Source organism: Manis javanica, chromosome 13, assembly GCF_040802235.1.
Source record: "Manis javanica isolate MJ-LG chromosome 13, MJ_LKY, whole genome shotgun sequence".
NCBI lineage: Eukaryota > Metazoa > Chordata > Mammalia > Pholidota > Manidae > Manis > Manis javanica.
Genome location: NC_133168.1, coordinates 2,458,175 through 2,481,447, shown reverse-complemented (window position 1 = coordinate 2,481,447; position 23,273 = coordinate 2,458,175). Strand labels below are relative to the sequence as shown.

The 23,273-nt window shown below is 51.3% G+C and overlaps 1 protein-coding gene across 5 annotated transcripts in view; it reads right to left on the bottom strand.

Moving 5' to 3' along the window:
- Positions 1-4,344: 4,344 nt before the first annotated feature.
- SCML4 (Scm polycomb group protein like 4) overlaps positions 4,345-23,273 on the bottom strand; it is a 78,921-nt gene continuing 59,992 nt past the window's right edge. For 3 of the 5 annotated variants that reach the window (XM_037012227.2, XM_037012225.2, XM_037012230.2), the window contains 3 exons: positions 16,161-16,451; positions 7,787-7,932; positions 4,345-5,493 (listed from right to left, as the gene is read on the bottom strand). In XM_037012227.2, coding sequence (XP_036868122.1) covers positions 5,368-5,493; positions 7,787-7,932; positions 16,161-16,451 — 563 coding nt within the window. In that variant the 3' untranslated portion in view covers positions 4,345-5,367. Of the gene's footprint in view, positions 5,494-7,782; positions 7,933-16,160; positions 16,452-23,273 lie in introns of all 5 variants that reach the window. The other 2 variants (XM_037012228.2, XM_037012229.2) reach the window with 2 other exon arrangements.

The following is a 23,273-nucleotide window of genomic DNA, read 5'->3' as shown; positions in this document are numbered from 1 at the left end:
TGAAGACATCAGCCTCAATGTCCCATAGCATCTTTTCTACAGTTGATGGGGTGCATGGCCTTATGCGTGCATTCACACAAGCTTACATAAGTCACAGGCTTATGTGACCATGACCAGATACTCCAGGACACCGTGTGTGTGTGTGTCTGTGTGTGTGTGTGTCTGTGTGTGTGTGTCTGTGTCTGTGTGTGTCTGTGTCTGTGTGTGTCTGTGTCTGTGGCCTCAAGAGCTCCACCAGTTTTTCATGAAGGGCTGATGAACTTAACAGCCATGACCTCTGAGTTCTGCACTTACATAAAGTGTAGGCTGGGACCTCCTGCCAATAGGTGTGACTGCCCAGCGAGGCTGGGCAGAGAGACATTGCCAAGGCGGCTTTATCTCCGATGTCTGTGTTTCCCTGAGAAATAAGTTTCTCACACCAGAGCTGTCCTGAGAAACAGGTCACATCCTGTGGGAGGACCTCCCCCTAATGGGAAGTAGGCAGAGCGAACTCTTGGGGCTGCTGGGGGGGCCTTCCAGCCTTGGATAGGGGGCCAGAGGTGCCCTGGGATGTGAGGCCGGAGGTGGCCTCTGCCTGCACACTCACTGTAAAATGACACCCAGGAGGGTCTGTTTCACAGTGAGCTGCTTGGAGAAGCAAGGCTCGGGCCTGTTCCAAAGCAGGCCCAGCGGCAGATGTCTGGGCCGGCCTCTGCGACCAGCAAGCAGTGCGCAGGGCCACCTCCGAGACCCAGGCTACGCAGGCTGGCGACCTGGAGCAGGCCTGGGTGGACCACTTGGACCCTTGGGACAGAAAGAGGCTGCTGTCCACACACCACCCGACGTCAGTGCTTAATCAACCGCCGCGCCAGCTCTTGGCCCTGGGCTGTGTCTGCAGCGCTCTCACGTCCACCTCCCGACTGCGACTCCGGGCGCAGCATGACCCCCAGGAAGGTGCCGTCCTTCAGCTCCGCCCGCTGTCCTTCCCTCTGGAGGAAGGCAAATTCGAGGCTTCACGTAGGGTTTCAAGAGCACAGGTCTGGGGCTCTGCTGGGAAAGCGCAGCGTGCAGGCAAGCAAACCCTCCTTCAGGCAAGTGCCCTCACCCACAACTGCGTTTGGGGATGTTTCCCGCAGCCTGGGGAGCCGCCGGGGAGGCCCTCCTCGGCCACAGCGTTTTGGTCAAGTCCGTGGGTGATCAAACCTCTGTGCCCACAGAGGGATTCACCGCAGGAAGTGTCCCAGCTGCTGCTTATTAGCATTAGAACAAATTACACAGAGCAAATCGCTAGCAGACACATTTCCATAATACTGAACTGGTGGCAATAAATAAGAATGCTTCTCTTTCAACTAAATGCTGGATTTCCAAAAATCCTGCTGCCAATTGTCCATGAAGGAATTGTCTGGATTAGGATGAACCCGGGCGGGTGGACCCCCTGAAAGCTGGCGCTCGGGACACCTGCAGGCCAAGCTTGCAGAGGCTGGGGGCAGAGCCATGCTGCCTGAGGCCGGGGGGGTGCTGGGGAGGCGGGAATGGGGGGATTGCACCCAGGCGGCTGACCGCCTGCCGGGCCCCCTCCTCACAGGGTCCTCATGCCCCAGGGAACCGGCAAGTGGCAGGACAAGGGGAGCCGCGCACCTACTCAGTTCTTCGAGTGTGTTTACGACCAAAAATGAACCAGACCTCCTCCACGACAAAACACGGCAGTTTAAAAAAGTCACCTTCTCCTTCCTTCCAGTTCGGGCTCCGTATCTTGGGCTTAAGAAAAAATGAGAGTCAAGCCTGCTGGTCGTCGGAGCCCACTGGGGAGACACCGAAACCGGCGCCCGTGAGCGGACGCCACACGCGCTCGCCTAGCCGCCCACGTGCAAACCCCACTGTCCCTCTAGAAAGAGACACTGTTCCCAGCTTGCAGGACCTGGCAGCGCCTCGATCCGAGTCCTCGGTTCCCTCTGGGCCGTTCCAATTATCTTCAGACATATGACAAAATTTTCCTAAAACAATCTCAAAAACTTATTTAAAAAATAATATTTAATTTTAAGAAATAAGAAATACTCCACAAAGCACATAAATACAAAATAGGTCGCTGCTCCTTGAAGGGTTAGGCCTGTTAGATGAGATGCTTTGTGTTTTCTTAAGAAATGGGTAGTTTTGTCTTCCCTTCCTCACTGGTCTCCTTCTCAAGCAAGCCAGCCTTGGCCACTATTCCCTCCCAGGGCATTTGAACATCGTATTTGGCCCTCAAGGGCTCTTCACTCCTTTTTCCTGCTGAAGGGAGGTGATGGAAGCCCAGGGTACACTTGGTGGGCACTCAGGGGGGCAGCTTCCTGCCCAGCATGTCCAGTCAGCGCCAGGAGGCCAGGCCCGGACCCCGGAACCAGTCCCCAGTGGCCTCCAAGGCACAGCCTGTTGGCATTAGAGGGAAACCTGGCAGTAACAGCCTAGGGGGTCTCAGCCCCCTTGTTGCAATGCCGGGGAGGCATTTCAAACCAAGCAAATGTAGTCGCTGACATGCTTCCAGCCGCTTCCTCCCACTCTTCCAAGAACAGTGTCAGGAACACACACACACCCGACGTCTCTTACCTAAAGTCTTCACAAAGAGAATAATGTGCTTCGTAAAATACTTCAAATGCCATAGGCTGTCTCTAATTTTGTAAGAAAATGGTTAACAGACAGGTATAACTGGAAATGTTTGGGACGTGAACACACACACACACACACACACACACACACACACACACGCTTTAATTTGGAATTATGCAAAGCTATACCATTATCCGCCACAACCTGAAGCGAAGCTACTGCAACACAGTCACAAGTATCGAATCCGTACAAGTGTGAAGCCCCCAGATCAGCTCACATCTGGAGGAGAGTGATACGCATGCCTGACTCGTTAAGGTCTGTTTAGGGGAAATGGCCTAGCATGCTTTACATTTGCTAGGCTATTTAGCTGCCTAGTTTGACAAGATTTTTGAAAGGGGTGAAAATTAATTATCATTGCAGTATTGCTACAATAATTTGGGTGGCTAATTGCATTTAAGTGCAAAAAGAAGCAATGAAGAATTTCTTCACTGGGTTATTCTCTGACATGGCAGCATTCGTTTGAAGACCAGAGATTTTAAAAAATTTAAACCTTAAATATCATGGCTCTAGCAATCTGTCCTGCTCAAAGTTTAATGCAAAACGACATAGCACCTCTGAGAGAGGGGCCAGTTTCACGTGAACCTGATCCAGTTTTCCCCTAGACTTGAGACGGGAGAATCTCTCTCTCCTGAAAACTACTCAAAGTATCTCTTTGACATTGTTTGGGGATGATTTTAATTTGGGGACACCAATGTCCATGTTGCTGTAGTGAGGGAGGCACTCGTGAGGGTGGGGAGGAAGTCCGGAAGTCTCTAAACAAGGTATGTGTTCATGGGAGAGGCACAACATGCCCCAGACGACTGAGCACCAACCGGGGAGGGAGCAACAGGGGATGACCCGGGATTTTCACTGTTTTCACACTGGCAGTTCTGAGTACATAAACCATCAGTGGCTTTTTGAGGGCAATTCCCTAACTCTCTACCAGCAGCGAGCACATGCAATTATCACACTCTGAGAGACACGGTTTCTCACTTCCAACCTTGACGTCTCTGTGCCAAGGCCTGATTCAGGGCAGCTCCCTAAGGGGCCACAAACACACACATCAGCCTGTTCCACCACCTGGTAATGGCTCAGTTGCCTGGGCAGGTTTAGGACCCCCTGCTCCTTCCCTTCCCTGCCATGCAGTCAGTCCAGCCACCATCTGTGGGCCTAAAGAGGATTTTGCTAAGGTGCTTTTACATCCACGTGGGTCTGACAGCAGGGCAGGCAGTATTTCTTAAATGTTAGAACTCCATCTGTGTTCGAACTGATCACAGAAGATCAATATGCATATCTCCCCAGGGTGGCCCTCAGGGTTGTGAGCTCACGTCCTGCGGGACGCACCTGGTTGAGACGGAAGGATGCTGAAATCCCACCTCTTCACACACAGGCCGAGACCCCTGCTCAGAGGAAGGCAGTGCCTTTTCCAATTTGCATTTGGGCCAGTTTCCCTGACCTCACCCACCCGAGGATCATGAAGTCTAGTTCACATCCTCACCTCCAACACACAATGTTTTCTAAGGAAGAGGATGTGCCCATGGCAAAGATGCTTTTCCTACTCCTGAGAGAGGAAGAAAAACAGAGAGCAAAGAGTGGACACAGATAAAAAGGAGAATGGGGACAGGCCGCCCTCTGCAACTGTGGATCTGTTGTTCGTCCCTGGACACAGCTGCAAAGGGGTAGAAAATCAATTTTTTTCCTATTACTCCACAGTGAGGAAGGAAAACCCATTTGCAAATTGAATTAAATCCAATCATAGCATGTCTGTTTGTTGAGGACCAGAAAAATTAGCCACAGATACAGCTACATAACCCAGCAATGTAACTAGCAATCAACATGCTCCCATTTCAAAGCTCAGCTGAGACATTTTCCTTCCCCTTTTTAAAGAGATGTCCCCAAGACCCTTCGGCCCGCCAGCACGTCAGCCACTCGTAAGGACCCCGAGCCCATGTGGAAGAACGTGCCTCCAAGCTCCTGCCTTTGGGGTCTGCACACCGCAGTCAGCAAGGATTGGCTAAGAACTAGAACTCTCCAGAAGGCGGTTTCTTCCCCAGCGGCCGTCTGTGGTGCTGACGGTGGGAGCATCCCCAGTGTCCGTGCAGGCTGGATCCTGGGCGCAGAACCCTCCACTGAGCCCCGAATCCCCGGTTCCGGGAGCGACGGTCCTGAAATTTCATTAGCAGTCTGCCCCCTAGTGGCACAACACAGCACTTCGGGTAACTCGGAAGGGAAAAGAACTGTTTTCCTCTCTTTCAGGGAGCAAAAGAATTCAAGTTTTTCCAGATAGCGCAGGGTGGGGCGTTCACCCTCAGAGGACGGCTTCCAGAGCCGAGCAAGCGGGGCCCACGGGGCCCGGGGCCCAGGTCGAGTCCGGGCAGACGGCGCCACGCGGGGCTCTGCGCACAGCCTGCGGGGCGGCGGCCTCCCCACGCCCCTGGCCGGTGTTCCCCTCGGGCGATGGCCGTCCGTCCCGCTCTCTCGTTTTAAAAAAGCGGAGCCACTCCACCAGCAACCAATCTATCAGGAATGTGAAAAGGAGGAGGCTTTTTTTGGTCATTTGTTTTTGGCAAATCGTTCATGTGGACGAGCCTTTCTGAAGGGCCGGGTGGGAGTTTTGAGGTGACGGTGCACGAGTTTCCTAAGAGCCCAAGGAGCTGGGCTGCCGGTTTTAAGAAGAGAATCTGCTCGCGACGGCGGCTGGTGTGGGGACGGCGGAAGATGCCCGTGAGACCTGCCGCCTGGAGTTTGCTTCCAGCTTTGAAACCCTCAGAACTTGGCCTGCTTCAGCTTCTCGATGTGGTGGCACAGCTTCAGCGCGGGTCCCAGCTTCAGGCCCAAGTACTTCATGACCACGTCGCTCTTCAGCAGCAGGAGGGCATTGCCATCGATCTCCTGGTGGGGCAGGACCAGAGAACATCCGGAAGATGGTCAGAGTGATCAGATAGGGGCTGTGGTCCCAAGTGCAGCCAGCGGATGAGGGAAGGGACACGGGCTTACTTAGCTACAGATGCTCTTAGCTCCAAGGCGAAGTCTCCCTAAAAAATAGGCTGGAGCAAACAAACCCTGCATGTGCCCCTCTCCCCATGGGCTCCCTGGGGCCGTCGCTGCCCTGGGCCCTTCACGCGCCTTCTCTCTCCTGGCTGAAGGCACCAGACACACCCCGGCCACGTCCCTGCGTCCCACACATGATGTGTGGCTCCTCTCCTGGGGCTTGGGGTGGGCAGGAAGTGTCCAGTGGACTGGCTGGCTGTGTCCCCCCATCACATGTTGGAACCCTCACCCCAAAGTGATAGTATCTGGAGGTGGGGACTTTGGGAGTGAATTAGGTCATGAGGGTGCAGCCCAAGTGGGGTCAGTGTCTTTATACAATGGGAAGGTGGCTGCCTGCAGCCCTAAGAGGCCTCTCGCCAGACCCCAGCCGTGCTGGCCCCTGACCTTGTCTGCCAGGCGCCAGAACTGAGCAGTGAACCGCTGTTGTTCATAAGCCAGCCAGTCACTGGTGCCTCATTTCGGCGGCCTGGACTAAGGCAAAGTTCACCCACTGGACTCGGAAACCAGTGGTCACCTTTCCATTTCTGATGATGTAAGGTCCTGACTTCCATCAATCACCCTTGTCTCTATTTCTTTCCTTGGTAATTGCACCTATCTTTAGCTGATTATCAAATTGCTAATTAAATTCTATGAGCGACTTCACTGTTTGTGGCCCTGTCAATGCTGCAAGGGGCATACAACTGAACGGCGACCTGCTTCCTCCCCGGGGTTCTCCGCAGGGAACTCCCAAGGGCATGTCGACCCCCTGAGGTCCTGGTACCGCTCCTGGTCGTCTGAATTCATGAACCTAGCAAGGCTGGATCTCCTCGTCCACCTACAGGGCTATTTTCAGGTCACAAGAGACAAAGGGTAGACCTTTTGGGCACCCAGGGGAGAGCAGAGGCAGTCACAGGACTCATGACTGTGCAGGGTCCCCGGCCCCTCATTCATCTCTCCATCCTGCCAGCCAGCATCACGAGGCACCTACTCTGTGTCGCTCACTCTCGATGTCCTTGGCAAATGGCAGAGGTCACTAAGAGCCTAAAGTTCTCTCTTTGACCCCCACCCAGGCCCCAGACTTCCATGCCTGCCTCCATTCTGCGAGAAAGCCAGCCTCCTCCCACGCAGACCTGTCTACACACAAGCCACTCTGTGGTCCTCGCTCTCGAGGTCAAGGTCAAATACTTCCCTAATAAAATGTGAGTGTCGGGGTAGATAAGGAGCCTCTCCAGATGGCAGAGTATGATTCTGCGACACAAACATCAAATCAAATGAGGCAGGAAGGAATGGAACAGGGGCAGGCGGAACGTGCTTCTCCCCTCCCACGGGGCATCCGCCTCTAATCCCCAAAGCCTGGGACTGTCGTCCCGCGGCACAGGGGTGTTGGGGTGGCGGATGGAATTTATAACAGGGAGCGTCCTGCAAAGCCCCGGCGTGCACCGCAGTCGTGGGGCCAGAGACTGGAGGAAGTCAGAAGAGCCACAGAGCTGGCGGCCCGAGAAGGGCTCAGTGTCGTGTTACTGGCGTTCCCGGTAGGCTGGGGGCATGCGAGCAGAAACTGAGGGCGGGTCTGGATGCTGGAAACGCCAAGGAAACAGACCCCCCCTGGAGCCTCCAGAAAGAATGGGGGCCCTGCTGACACCTGCACCTTGTCCCAGTGAGACCCCTGGCAGGCTGCTGACCCACTGAGTAGCCTTTTCTTCCCATTAATCATCTTTATATTTCAGAATCTCCTAAAGAGTGATGACAATACCCACTAATTGAAGGCCCTCAGCCACTGTGCTGAACCCTTTATGTGCATTTTCTCACATAATCCTCAAAGCAGTTTTGGAACAGCTGCTATAACAGTCCGCCTGGCATGCTGTTGTGTGCTATGAGTGTTGCATGCCCAGGTAGATGGATGGGCAGGAAAACAGGTTCTCCTGAGAAAGGCCAAACTGGGAGACCAGAGGGGACAAATCCCCCAAATACAAAGTTAAGTGGCTGTGCTGGTCTGAGAGGCCTGCGATTCCATCTGGCCTCCCTGAATGGTGCCTCCGGGGCTTAGATTGGACCCCTCACCCCTGCAGTCCACAGCGCCCTGCACCTCGCCCTCCGCCCATGCCCCTCCCCACCCACCCGGGGCCACCCCGGGTCAGGCCCTCCACGCACATACATGCTTCCTGAAGAGCTCTACGTGCGGCCCCAGCGCCTGTGGGTCAGCGTCTTTCACGAACCAGACCACATCCTCCACGGTCCAGGTGGATGGGTTCCTGCTCCTTGGCCGCCTGGCATCCTGCCCGTCTGGAGAAGGGCTCAAGGCTGGGTGGGTGAGCACAGAAAAGGAGACCATTAGACACCCGGATGGGGGCCTCAGTGCCTCCCTGGTGCCATCTGCTCCCACCTGGCCTCTGAGTCCAAGGTGGCCGCCTCCGTGTCCTGCCACCACCGTGAGAGGTTGGGAGTGGTTACAATTGTCAGGAGCCCAGAGTACAGGAGGCCACTCCTAGAGACAGACCTTAACCTTCTATGCAAAAGTCCTCTGCTCTCCCAAGGAATTAGAAAATGCATCTCTTTCCACGACAGAGTTTTAAAGACTCTTCTGCTCAGTTCTGTCCCTGTGGGCCCTGGGCCTCTTATAACCAGGTGCCCGGTGACCACAGCTTGCCAAGATGACTGTCCAAACGGGCCTCTGCAAACACCCTCAGAAGCCCTGGCTGGGAGATGTCCATGCCAGGCTGCACATGTACAGAAAGGAGCTGCAGTCTCACCCACAGCCCAGGGGCCCACCGGGCACCCCCACGACCCTCTGGCCTGTCAGAGCGCTTACTCCAATCTGCCCCCGAGAACGGGAAGTCCTCCACAGCAAAGGGCCTGATCCTGTGTCTAGTCAACAGGTGGCCCAACTGGCCAACTGCGGCACGAGCTGCCGTGTCACCTAAACGCATTCCCACGCAGCACATGAAAGGTGACAGGTGAAGGAAGAATGGAGGCACAGAGCGGATGCCTGGCCATATGTCCGGGCTGGTGCTTTCTGGATGTCCCACACTGACACGCCCTCTTTCCCCAGAGCTACCTTCTCCTTCCCACCCTGGCTCTGCAGCCTCAGGGGTACTGCCAGCACCTGCTTTGTCTCTGGCTTCTGCTTCGTCCCCAGCGGCCGGAACCACAGCTCCAGTGAGATTCTATTTGACTTCGCCCCCAATTTCTCTCTGTCTGCTCCTGCCTTTATCGAGTCAGCCCACATCTGAGTCCTCGTGACCTTCACGGGGCCCTTTGAATTCTTTCTCCAAGCAGCAGACCCTACTTTCCCTTGGTGCTTCCATTGCCAGATCCTGGGGAGCAGCGCACGGAGGGCCCCACGACCTGGGAGGGGCCACACCTCTCCTGCAGGAACCTGCAGTTGCCAAGTCTTTATTTCGTTTCAGGCTTTCCACCAGCCTTCAACCGGGTGGGGTTTCACATGAGGAGGGGCTGACGCCTCCGGACGGGCAGGGCCTCCACCCCCACCTGTTCGGGGAACCTCTGCTCCTCCCTTTCTGGGGCTGACGGCTCCACTGCACCCTCTACCTGCCCCGCGGCACCTGGCGGCCTGCGTGCCGCTGCTTCTCATGCCACTCCTTCTCTGGCCACCACAACATCCTTTACCATTTCCATAGCAACTTGTAGTGATGCCATTTCAGTCACCAACAAATTTTTTACCTCCTCAACGGCATGTTGCAGCCCGCATTCTTGTGCCGCCTATTCTCGTGCTTCCTGCAGGAGGGTGTCTTTCTCCCTTACGGCCTTTCTCGATATTGTGAGAAGAAAATTCCCCACCATTCCCACAGCCTCACGGGCACTCTGTTTCTCTCAGCAATTCCCTCGTTTGCTGAGGGCCAACTTCACCACCTCAGGTGCTGCCTCCACCCCCTCCCAGTCACCTCAGACCACACATCCACTGGGGGACACTCGACTGTCTCCCCATCCATAGGAGTAGCCTGCTGCTCCCACGAGGGTAGCCTGTTCTGTTCCTTGGTCAACAATGAATCCTGCCGACTATCGCCAATTATCAGCCCTGGACAAGTTTGCTATGGATTCAATGAGACTGAAAAAATGACGGTGGAATATTCTTGGGGTGAAAGGGTTTATACCCAACTTTATTCCTATGGTGGCAGGCCAGTTACTAGAATTCCATCCACTCAGAGTGAACCTGCAAGCAGCAAGCTGGTCTCTGCCTCTGGGCCTCTCTGTCCCCGCAGCCGTCTCAGTCTCTGTCCTCACTGCCACCACTCCAACCTCTGCTGTCCTGCAGCCGTGCAGCCCAGAGTACTGGGCGGAAATCTTTGTATATAGAATCAATAACAACATATTGCCCACATGTGTGCTGTGAGCAAGCCAACCAGGGCTGGGTGAGAATCCTGGCCACAGGAACCCTCACTTTCTCCACACCTTGTATCACAATGATGCATGTACTTGTCTGTAACCTCCAGTTCGATTTTAACTTCTTGAAGATCAGCTTTTTCATCTTCCCCCCATTCATTCTGTAAACATCTCCTGAGCATCCCTTCTGTACCAGGTCCTCAGCACGATGTGGTAAAATGGGAGCTGCTCATTACAGGGTTTACAGTCACTGACTCCTCCAACAGCTCTAAGGAAATATATTTGCAAATATGGATTCAAGAAATGTGAAATGAATCAACATACTTTGCAGAAACAATGCAATTTATACAAAAGCCTGTGCAGGTGATTCTTAGTCCTATTTTCAGGCCAGAAAAAAAAGTTGAGCCTCTGAAGAATGAAGCTGCTTGCCTGCAGAATAATTCCAACTTTAGAAGTTAGGAAGCCTTCACTTCCATTTCCCTCCAGTAACCTGTCTCTTCTTCCTTCTCTTTTTAATGTGCTTGAGAAGTGCACAGTTCTCCATTATTGTCGAGAAAAGTACTTAATCACATTTCTGAGTCTGGTTTGGCTGAGAATTGGATTTGCTTTGAGATTTTCCCTGCCTTTTTGTCACTGGGCCTGGAAGTGCACGCTGAGGTGGTCTGGCACAGGGCATTTTCCCGGGTCCCTGTTACTGCCCCCGCAGCCATCTGTATGCTGGTGCACGCTTATTAGAAATGGTTTCGCCGCATTTAAAGACATCTGCACTCAACACGGGGACGAGGAATCATAGAAATCGCATTTGCCTTTGGGTCCCTCCCCAGAGGATCTTTGGTGTTAATCGGGGTGACAATAGATGCTCTGATCACAAAGGTAGAAGTCCTTGGTGCCAAGAATGATTTTAGAGTGATCACAGGAGAGGTCAGATCTAATTTCCTGTGTTTGACAGGAAGGAAAAATACCAGACCAAGGCACAGCACCGTTCTCAGGGCCTGGGCCCTAGAGCAGGTTCCAGGAGCCTCTCTCCACCCACCACAGCCCCGGGGACCCAGCGAGGGGCTGGCTTGTCTCCAGGGAGCTGGCACTCTGAGTGACGGTGGTGGAGGCAGCTGCCTCGCTGCCTGGTGCTTGCTGAGGGCCTTTGCACTTCCAGGAGGGAGGGGCAGTGGCCAGGTGGGCTGAGATGCCCTCGGAGGGCCTTGGGGTCAGACAAGGCAGGGCAGCAGGGACCCTGTCACACTCGGGAGCCGCTCAAGATCCAGAGAACGCATGCATGCTCTAGAAGGAAGGGAAATGAGACTTCCCAGTGCAGGTTTGTAAAGCCTCTGCTGAGGTCTGTGCTCACAGTGAGCATGCTAGTCTGACCCACCGGCTCTGAAGGTGTCAGGAAGACAGATGAGTCCGTCTGACACAACCAGGTCAGGCAGATAGCATTGGACAGCAGTAAGACATGATGGATGTGCAAAAACCTTTCTCCTAAAGGAACGGAGCAGGCAAAGCTCTCGCCAAACACCTCTGTGGGAAGGTGGGCTCTCCGGCACACAGGACTTTGCAGGGTGAAGTCCGTTCACTGGGGGCTGCCGGAGATGTGTGAGAAGCAAGACCCAGCTGTGAACGGATGCGTAACTAAAGAGGGTGGTGTTGTCCCTAAAGCTGAAGTTTCTAAGGTCCCAGGACTAGGACAGCTATGAGTCAGTGTTTAAAGCAATCCGAACACGTTCACAGCACAGGTAGGTGAGGCTGTGAGTCCCTCTCTGTCTCTCACACACCCACATACACATAATTTCCTTTTGCTCATTCATAATTCGGAGGAAACTTCTAAGCTAACAATACAATAATGCAGAAGAATGGAACAAGCTACGCGCTGCGAGTCAGAAACTCCTACCACCCACCGGTCATGTGAGCGCCTCCGTGCTTCTCAGGTGCCAACCAAGGGACTCGGGAAGAATCTCCCAGCCCCTTCCCTCTGCAGCACCCAATAGCCAGGCTGCCCCACGACCACTGAAGGAGGCCCCTTCTCACGCACCTGAAAGCCTCATCCCCCCATCATCTGTCCCTGGGCAGAGCACGCTGAGGAAGGGCCAGGGCCAGGCCTCAAGCCCCTGCCGGGCCTGATCACTCTCCGTGGGCCTCAGTCTCTTTATCTTGTTTCTCCAGAGTGTTGTAAGCGTCAAGTGATAATGTGGCTTTGGTCTGGAGCCTGACCAGACGCAGCGTGAAGGGAAGCCCGCCAGCCCTTCCTTAGACGGCCCAAGTCCCCTCGGCCCCCCAGCCTCTCTGGCAGCTGGAGCTGGGCTGGGGGCGATGCAGGGCAGGCGCAGGGAGGGATGCAGCAAACTGTTTTCAGTTCTCCTGGAGCCCCGGCCCCACAGAACGCATCTCTCCTAGAAGCAGGGCGGGCCACACAGAGCACAGGGGGTGCCCGGGCTGCCCCACAGTCCGGGCACCATCACGCAGTTTGAAATGGTGCTGTTTTTCGTTGTTCCTATTGCAGGCGTTTGCGAGACGCTTATGAGGAGAGATGGATGAGAGAAGAGAGCTTGGCCAACCCTTAGATTCTAATTGGGTTTTTCTTTTACTTCCTCAAGATCAGCGGGCCTGCCTGTACGAGAAGAGGGGATGCCTCTAGAGACCAGGAGAGCCCGTGGGCTAGTGCTGAGGCCACAGGGGGTGGGTTCCCTGTCTGCCACCACAGACACTGCAGCCCCTGGGCAGGCAGTTCGGCCTCTGCCAGGGAGCCTCCCCACCACCCCTCCCCGCCGTCCGGCCTCCCCTTCCAGCAGGCTCCACTGCCACTTCTCCCGGGAACCTTGCCTCCATCCCAGAGTGGGTTCCACCCTGCCCGGCCGGTCTGAGTCCCCCACAGTGCCCATCCCTTCCCTTTGCAGCACAACGGCAACAGTTACAGTTGAGTCTGTGGTGCTGTCAACACCTGTCTCTCTGGAGTTGCACAGAGAGGCCCACGTGTGTCTGGCTCATGGCTCCATCCTCAGACCTGGGAAGAGCTGCTGGCATATTGTGCCGAGGAAGCACCTGCTGGCTGGGACCGACCCAAATCCCTCTGAGTCTCACCGATCTCACCAAGCGTGGTAGGATTAAATGAGGTGATTCGAAGCATCAAACAGTAATTCCATGAACGTCACTCCATGATGGCTGACAGACTCGTCTTCTTAAATGCTGTGGCCATCAACTCACTTCCCTGTTCAGGAATGTCTGGTTTCCACAGACCAAGGCCCAGTCTGCCTGTCATGGCCCCAAACCTGCCACGTAACTTCCCTCAGCTCCCCCCACAAACTCCCTTCTGTCCCCAGAATGAGTGAGTTCGGGCCACGCCTTTGTTCGCCCCACCCCGCTCACGTGGCGGGCCATCCCCTCTCTCCCTTTTCTGGCTGAACCCTCTCTATGTGTCACCCAAGGCCACACCCCATGGAAGCAAATTCCAACCCATGGGAGGAACCTGGATGTACTAACAATGCCAGGTTTATTTTGTTCCTTGATTTTGAAGCTTGGACCCAGCTTGGCTGGGAATTCTGTATCATGTCCTTTTAAATGTTTGAGTTAGCAAGTTTTTGTTATCCGCACTCGCGTATAGCTCTGGATGATTCTATCTTGGTAAAGAGATGGGGAGAGCTCTCCGATTCTCACTGGAGTGTCAGCGACCACCAGGGAAATGTGTCCTGAGAACACGTCCCTTGTGAGTCCGCTGGCAGGGGCGACACATGCAATCAAGACAGCAGGAGGCCGGGTATTCTCCTGCTCAAGACTGCAGAGAAGTCTGCCATGCCACTGGCACTGCCCCTGCTGCCGGCAGCCTCCTGCACGGCTCTGGCGCCTGCGGTTTTAAACCATTTTCATGAGTGCCATGGGGGGCGGATATCTATCTCTAGGACCCTTCCTGGGTTTATGACTTGGGTTGACCCTCTTAAGGAGGTATGGTTTCTTAATACGACTGCTTTCACTTGGAATGCAATTTCAGAGCAATTCCGAGCAGTTCTGTGGGTGGAGGGATAGCTTAATAGCCCCCCAGAGGGCCCCCCCCAACAAGCCAGTCAGGCTCTAATTCCAGCAGAACCAAGGACAGGGTGGAGGTGAGAACAAGCTGAGGTGGGAGGGCATCCCCAGGCCCTGGGGAAGGGGGCAGCAGGGCTGAGGAGGAGGAGGGCCACCTGGAGGCCCTTTCAAGGGTCCTGGGTGTCCTGATGCAGGGGCAGCAGTGGGCCGGGACGGGGCAGACAATGCGTCAGCAGGAGACAGTCCCTCCATCCAAACCGTGCCTCCTTCTCTCTGCTTGAAATCCTACCCTTCAGACCCAGGGCCTGAGATTTCACCAACTTGGATGGGAGAGAGTAAATGGCTCCTTTTTATAGAATGTGGCTGCACCCTTAGGATTATGAGGCGACCCAAGCAGCGCTGTGTTCTGTGGTCACAACCTCAGCAAAGGGGAACCGGGTTGAGGGGAAGGAGTTGAGACAAGGAGATGCGTGAAGCGCAGAGGGACCTGGAGGAAGGTACTGACACCCAGAGGCAGCGTGAAGGTACCAGACACCATGGGGGGCAGGGGGGTGACCCCGAGATAACGAATGCTTACTGAATATCTACTATGTGCCAGAGAGCCCGCTGGCCCTGGAGGTAAACCCCGGAACCAAACGCTGCCCCCTTATGCCCTGGAAGATGCCGGTTTGTGCCAGATGCCGTTCCCTTCTCCTCTTCTTATGTGTCAAATAGAACAGTATCTCACCCCTTCGCAAAGCCTTCTTCCTGGACAACCGCCTGTGTGGCAGCGCTGAGAAGGGGTCTGCAAGGTGCCTCTACATTTGGCAAGAGCCCCATGGCCGAGGGGAAGGGTGCCCCGCCCCTCAGAGAGGCCTCCCCTCCGCGGGCCCCTGCTTGGCTCTCCATCCGCAGCCCCAGAGGCTTGGCTGGGGCGGAGGAGGCTCTCTGAGGGGAGAGTGTAGGTCACACAAAATAGCTCATCCCTGCGGCTTATCAGGGCCGTTGGTGGAGAGACCCAAGGTGCAGAACAGAATGCGCCCTGCCAGAGACGACAGCCAGCCCACTGGGAGGCCTCCCTGACCCCTGGCCTAAAGCACCTTTTCTTCAGCAATTCTAGGGCGCAGAGTTGATAGGCTGTGATCTGTGACCACTAATACTTATTGAGCTTTTACTATGTCCTGGGCCTCATACTAAACACACGTGAGAACTTATTTAATCCTCCTAACAAACCTGTGAGGTGGGCAGTATTATCATTATTCCACTTCACAGGTGAGGAAACCGAGGCACAGAGAAGTTAAGACTTGCAAAAGGTCACATGGTCAGGAGGTGGCAGATGCAGGCAGGATTCCAGCCCAGCCTGTCTGGGTCCACAGTCCCTGTGACCATCCACTATGCTCTACAGCTTCTATTCACTCATAAAATACTGAAGCTTGAAAATGACTTTTTTGAAAATATAAATCCATGGTATGGATTTACATGCAAGTCGCTCCTAGAATGGCAGCACTTTCATACGCTGCAGCCCAACAAGCCATTTTTCCCTGGTGAGACAGAAGTGGCCTTCCAACCAGCATTGTGGGAAGGTTGCTTAACTCTGGTTCAACTTGTGTATTTATATCCTGCAAGTGACACCCATAATACAAATAAAACTACCGACATCTGGTTTTCCTTTGCTCGCACAGAGCTAGTCTGTGCCTCTCAGACTCCCTGAGAGTTAAGTGTGGCAGAACAGCCAGCTCTCACCAATGTCCGTCACTTCCAGGCCCCAGGGAAGGGTGCACGCCTCCTCCACTCTCCTTCCCTTTCTACCCGCTAGCTGCACGGGCACGGACGCTGCAGGAGATGCGGGGCCATAAGATGGGCAGGCCTGGGTCCCTGAGTTAGGATGCACTCACCACCTAGGAATATTCACTTTGGACTCTGGAACAAAAATTAAGCTGTTATAGTTGAGCCAGTGTACATTTGGGAGTCCACCTACTCCTACAACCTAGCCTACTCTAATACACAATTTCTTTGCTTAGGGTCAAACGTTGAAGGCAGCTGCCTTCGAGAACAATATTGCATGAAGGGGCTTGTGGAAACTTCTAATTTCGCACACTCACACAGCCACAGTACCCCCCTGCCCGCTGTGTGTGGTGGCCCCAGGGACAGGGAAAAGGAGGTTAAGTCAGGGGAAGCCAGTGCATGCGTTACATTACCACATCTGTTTCCTTCAAGAGAGGTCCCATTTCTCTTGGTGCTGGAGCCTGGGGGCCTCAGCCCAGGTGCCAAGGGGCCTCCAGAGGACAGGGAGCTGGTGAGGGGACCACCAGCAGTGGTGGCCAGGCACCCCCCAAGGGGTCCATCTCCAGAGTTCTGCCTCTTGCAGTACAGCACGGACGAGGTGGGCAAGGAGCCCCTGTGGCTAAAGGCGGAGGCGGAGGGGTCCATGTTGTAGCGGCTCATGCCCACAGGGCTCACCAGGTATTCCTCAGTGGTGACTGTTTTTGCTATGAAGGCAGGGCAGAGAAGCAGACGTCAGAGGGCAGTCGAGAGGCCACGCGGTGCTCAGTCTTGACAAATGTTTCCCCAGCAGCAAAGCCACCACTACCTGTGGGGACGGGCGATGAGAAGGAACGGACCCACATCATGAGCCCAGGTAGCTGGCCTCTCGGCCCATTGCAGCACCTGCCTCTCTATGGCCGGGGTCAGGAGATGTGCCCCTCTACGTTCAGTGGAAAACGCGATCCTCTTGGTTATGGATGACTAGGAAATGAACTCCCAACAAACTGCTCCCTCCATGGTCTGCCCCTCCAGCAGCATCTCCCAGCTGGTCTGAGTCCCCCTGCTCCTTCCTCTCTTGCCCACCACCCCTGCCTCCGTCACCCAGACTGGGACCCCTGAAGACAACAGCAGTCACAAGGCCCCAGAATCCAGAGAAACACCTGTGGCCTGGGTGGTGACTCGGGTACGATGGCGCTTGCTCCCCACTTTTAGTCCCAATACATACAAGGGCATTAACCTTCTGCTAAAGCTAACAAACTGGGGATGCAAATGCTGATCTGGTTGGCCCTGTGGTCCCCCCACAACCCTGAAGATGAGAGGTGAAGAGCCAGTCTGGAGCAGGGGCACTAGAGGCCCTGCAGCATCTACCGACCTGATCATCAGCTCCCCTGCCAAGTAAATCAGGACTCTCTGCACTTTTGTAGCTCAGTCTTACAGTCCATTGACCTCTGTCTGTGAGCTACACCTGTAGCCAAATGGTGTGGGGTGTTTTGTTTTATTTTTAAGAATGAAGTCCGGAGAAATCATGGGGATAGAAAGAGGAAGGAAAATATTCTAGTAATTTCTTCTCTTCAGTCCCTCCCACCCTAGACAAGATTATATCTGCCTGGCCCCATCAATAATCATCTGTATACTAGATATGATCAAAACAGATTTTGACAATCTGCAAAGAAAATGGACTAAAGTAACAAAAAGCAATGGATTCCCCCAAGTTGGCAATGGGGAAACATATTTTGCGTCCCACTATCAGACGTCTTCTTCATGTTTGAATCCCTCCCATAATGTAGATATTGAAGATTAAGACTTGGTTTTATTAGGGGAACTCGCAGGTCTTCTCACAGATGTGGGTGCATATGGGGGTGCCTGGAAGTAGAAGTCATTATACATGGGTTACAGCTAAAGCAGTGCTTAAAGCAAAATTTATAGTCAGAAATATTTACTTTAAAAGAATAAAGACATCAAGTTAATAACCTAATTTTCCATATCAAGAACTGTAGCTAAAAGAGTAAACTAAATTTAAAGTAAACAGAAGGAAGGAAATAATAAAGATTGGAGTAGAAACTAGAGACTAGAAAGACAACAGAAAAAAAGCAGTGAAACCAAAAGCTGGCTCTTTAAAAAGATCAACAACATTGACAAACTTTTAGCAAGACTGGCCAAGAAAAAATAGAGGAGACTCAAATGACTAGAATCAGAAATGAAAGCGAAGACATGCTACCAATCTTATGGGAATAAAATGGATTATGAAGGAATGTAATGAACAATCATATGCCAAAAAGTTAGGTAACTTAGAAGAAATGGACAAATCACCAAACTGACGTAAGAAGAAGTAGACAATCTGAGTAGACTTTGAACAAGAGTGAATCATTAACCAAAAACCTACTCACAAGGAAATTCCAGATCCAGATCGAGGGAATTTTACCAAGCATTTAAAGAAAAATTAAAACCAATTACTCACAACTGTTATAAGAAACAGGAGAGAGTGTTATGGACTGCATGGTGCCCCCCAAATTCATATGTGGAGCCCCTAACCTGAAATGTGACTACATGAAGACAAGGTCTCTGAGGAGGTAATAAAGTGAGGTCTCAAGGGTAGGACCTTAACCCAGTAGGACTGGTTAGGAAGACGGCACTGGTGTGAAGAAGGAGACACCCATGAGAGCATGCATGCTCTCTCTTTCCACACACAGGTGCACAGGGGGGAGGCCATGTGGGGACACAGTGAGAAGGTGACAGTCCATAAGCCGGGAAGAGAGTCTCACCAGCAACCGACCTTGACATCACCTTGAGCTTACACTTATAGACTCAAGAACTGGGAAGAAACTAATTTGTGTTGTTTAAGCCACCTAGTCTGTGGTTTTCTGTTATGGCAGCCAAGCAGACTGATGCAAGGAGGGAACAGTTCCCAACCCCTTCTATGAGGCCACTGCTATCCCAATACCAAAACCAGCCAAAGACATTGCAAGAAAAGAAAACTGCAGATTAATATCTCTTGTGAATGTGGATGCAAAAATCCCAACAAAATAGTTGCAAATCAAATCCAGTAACATATAACATAACCAAGTAAGATTTACCCCAGGAATGCAAGGTTGGTGTAACATTCAAAAATGAATTAATGTGATATACCATATAGCTATAATAAAAAGCAAAGATGGTATGATTATCTCAATAGATGCAGAAAAAGAATTTGACAAAATCCAACATCCTTTACTGATAAAAACACTCGACACACTACGGATAGAAGGGAACTTCCTCAACCTGAGAAAGGGCATGTACAAAAACCTACAGCTAACAGCATAGTTAATGGTGAAAACTAGAGACTTTTCCTCCTAAGAAGGAATGAGACAATGACACATATTCTCACCACTCTATTCATCAATTTACTGGAAAATCCAGCTGAGCAATTCGATAAATAAAAGAAGGAAAGGTATCTTAATTGGGCAAGAAGAAGTAAAACTATGTCTTCTATATAAAAAATCCTGAAGAATCCACTAAAACACTGTTTAGACTAATAATTGAGTTTAATAAGGTTGCAGGATATAAGATCAAAACACAAAAATCAATTGTATTTCAGACCAAACAATCTGAAAATTAAATTAAGAAAAAATTCCATTTATAACACCATTAAAAAGGGTAAAGTATGAATGAATTCAACAAGAGCAGTGTAAAACTAATGTTCTGAAAACTACAAAACATTGTTGAAAATTTTTCAAAGATCTAAATAAATGGAAAAAGTCCCAAGTTCATGCATCAGAAGACTTAATATTGTTAAAATGGCAATACTGCCTCAATTTATCTTGAGTCAATGCAATTCTTGTCAGAATCTCAGCTGGCTTCCTTGTAGAAATTGACAAGCTGATTCTGAAACTCATGTGGATTTTCAAGGGACCAGCAATAGCCAAAACAGTAATAAAACAGAAGAACAAAGCAAAGTATTCACACTTGCTCATTTCAACGCTGACTACAAAGCAGTAGTAATAAAGACAGTGTGGTGTTGGCACAAGGACAGACATGCAGATCAATGGAATAGAATTAAGAGTCCAGAAATAAACCCATATGTCTTTTCAACAACTGGAGCTGGAACAACAGGATAGCCACATGAAAAACAATGAAGATGGACCCAGACTTCACACCTTATCCAAAAAGCTAACTCAAAATGGAGCAAAGTCCTAAACATAAGAGCAAAATCTTATAGAACTCTTAGAAGGAAACACAGGCATACATCTTCATGACCCTGGCTTTGGGGAGGTAGTCTTAGATTTGACACCAAAAGCACAAGCAACAAAGGAAAAAAATAGATAAATCGTACTTTATAAAAATGTTAAACTTTGCACTTTGAAAGATACCATCAAGCATACCCCATAGAGTGGGAGAAAATACTTGCAAATCATATATGATAAGGGATTTGAATCCAGAGTAACTCAACAATAAAAAGACAACCCAATATAAAAATGGGCAAAGAACCTGACTAGGCCTCTCTCCAAAGAAGATACACAAATGACCAATAAACACATGAAAACATGTTCCACAGCATTAGTCACTGGGAAATGCAACTCAAAACCACAATGAGGTGCCACTTCACACTCACTAGGATGATTGTAATCAGAAAGTCAGGTAATAACAAGGGTTGTTGATGCTTTAGAGGAGCTGAAACCCTCACACACTGCTGGTGGGACGTGAAACAGTGCAGCCTCTTTGGAAAACACTCTGGCTCTTTAAGAATAGTCACCGTGTAACCCAGCAATTCCGCTCCCAGGTATAAACCCAGGAGAAATTAAAACAGAAGTCCACACAAACATTTGTACATGAGTATTAACAGAAGCATTACTCACAATAGTCAAAAGGTGGAAACGACCGCATGGCTATCAACTGATCAATAGGTAAACAAAACGTGGGCTCTGCATACAATGGAATATTGAGGTATAAGGAAGAAATGAGCTGATAACTACTACAGCGCAAACGAGCCTTGTACTGTTACACTAAGTGAAAGAAGTTAGCCACAAAGGAACACATATTAAGTGATTCCATTTGTATGAAATGTCCTGGATAGGCAGGTATACAGAGACAAAAAGTAGATTCGTGGTTATAGGGCATGGAGGTGGGGGACAGCGGGTGCGGGCTAACAGTACATGGGTTTTTGAGGTGTGGAGAATCATCTACAGCTGTGGTGATGGCTGCACATATCTGTGAATAGGCTAAAAACCATTGTATGACATATGCATTACATCCTGATGAAGCTGTTTGAAAAGTCACTGCTGAAGCCCAGTTCGGTGTGGACACATTCTTGCAAGTGCTGTACAGCCAAGTCCAACAAGAGCTGCTTTGGCCACTAGCACATGGGCAGCACGCTGAGCAGCCCAAGCACCAGCACACGGCGCCTCCTGCTTTGTGGCTAGTGAAGGGCTGCCAGACACCTTCAGGAAGCTGGACTCCTCACCATCACCTCGACAGCCTCTACTGTACCTCTTCCCTCTAGGTCAGAGGGTATCATTAGGAAGATTCTAGAAAGGACCAGGCTATGAGCCATATAGCAGGCTGTTTCCTAAATGGAGCAACGAAAAGGAGAACTAACTACAGGCCAGCACCATTCCAAGCTGGTCAGCAGTAAGGCATCAGCACATTCCCTTTACTGGAAAGTTCTCATCATCTGCATAGTAAACAATCCTCTTAGCGTCCCCAGTGGCACGTGCTTTGCTATACATGCAAGGAAGCTTCTCACAGTGTCTGGCACTCAGTAAATATTTATCAAGTACACACTGGGCCCAGGGTTAGCAGTGAGGCAGCCATTACACAGAATATGCATTAAAATTCAGATTATAAAGGACTAAATATAAATTATTCGTTAGATAGTCAATAAATAATGAAAAAAAGATTTAACTAAGACATTTAATCAGTTTATTAAATATTTGAAATCCAAATTAAACCATGTCTGTAATTCTGATAGTCCAAGGTAGAGAATGCCAATAGCTTGCCAATCTGCCCGATAATTTGAAAATACAGATGCAGATGGAAGCCTCTTTTCCTGGGACAACTTGTGAAAATGGGGGACAAGGGGACATGGGCTTTATTGGTCTGAAAACTGCTGACAGCCATGAGTGAGATCAAGACCGTAAAAGCCAGCCTCTGGGCTGCCATCAGATGAATCCACCATGAAGAGAAGCCGACTTGAAATAGCCCAGAGCTACAGCGCTCTGCCCAGCACAGGATGCACCGGCGATCCTGAAGTCAGCCTGCAGGCCACCCTGGTGACAGGCCACCAAGCCCGCACCATGGCCCTGCAGAGCCTGTAGGTCCCAGGACACCTGGGCATGATCAGCGTGGTCTGGGGCACACCCCAGAGTGCCTTTCAGAATTGATGCCATATCTGCTCAAACCTGATTAAAAGTCTTTCCCTCGCCTGTATAAACAGGGGCGCTGACACTTAACCTCATACACCCAAGTGAAAGTGGTCGATATAATGGATGTAATAATCATCGTCAACCACAGGACCTCCACCGAAACCCAGCCCCAGAGTCCCCAAGTGTTAAATGCGTCCCACCGGTGGCTCAGGGGTGATTTTAGGTGGCACTTTGGTCTATTAGTTTCCTAAGGCTGCTGAAATTACCACAAGCTTGGTGGCTTAGAACAACAGAAATGTGTTCTTTCATAGCTGCAGAGGACAGACATCTGGACTCAAGGTGTCAGCTGGGCCGTGCTCTCTCTGGGAGCCCCTTCTCCGCCTCTGTCCAGCTTCTGCTGGCCGCCCCCCACCCTCAGTGGTCCTTGGCTGTGGACATACCGCTCCCATCTCGGCCACCACTGTCACACGCATCCTCCCTATGTGTCTGCGCCCAGATGTCCCTCTTCGTACGAGGACCCCAGCCACTGGGTTACAGCCCGAAGCCCACTCTGACCTCCCTCTAACTGGCGTGCACCTGCTGAGGCCCCACGCACAGGTGCCAGGGGTTAGGGCTTGAACAGCTATCCCTTGGGAACAACAGCAGGTGGCTGTAATTTTTTATAGTCACATATTTTAGTGTGCCTCAATAAAATATAATTAGCCCATCAAGCTGTGATTTCACTGATATGCTATCATTGCTCAAGATGACTAAAGGCTAAAGTTAAAAGAAATGAATCCTTAAAGCTCATGTAAGATTGTAGATCAACTACACTTCAATTAAAAAAAAGAAATGAATTCGTTTAAAGAAACATCTTGAGTAAACACTCTCACGGTTGCTGCTCAGACCACAAGAATCGTGAAGGTGGCGTGTTAGCACTGGAATGCGCTGAGCTGCCCCCCCCCACCCCCTGCAGCCAGGGTGTTATCTAGAGGAAGAAAAGGTAAATAAACGAGCCTCCTATTTAAAAGCTTCCCCACAGAGATTTATAATCTCCCTCACAGTTAAGTCATTGTGCTACAAAGTGCACTGCTTGGAAGTTCTTCCTTACATCTAACCACAAGTTCCTTTAGCTTCAGTTAGAAAGATGACTGGTGACCACATACCGTTTACAGTATTCAAACCATTAAGTCACCCAGCACGTACTTAATGCTAGAGGAATTACAGGTA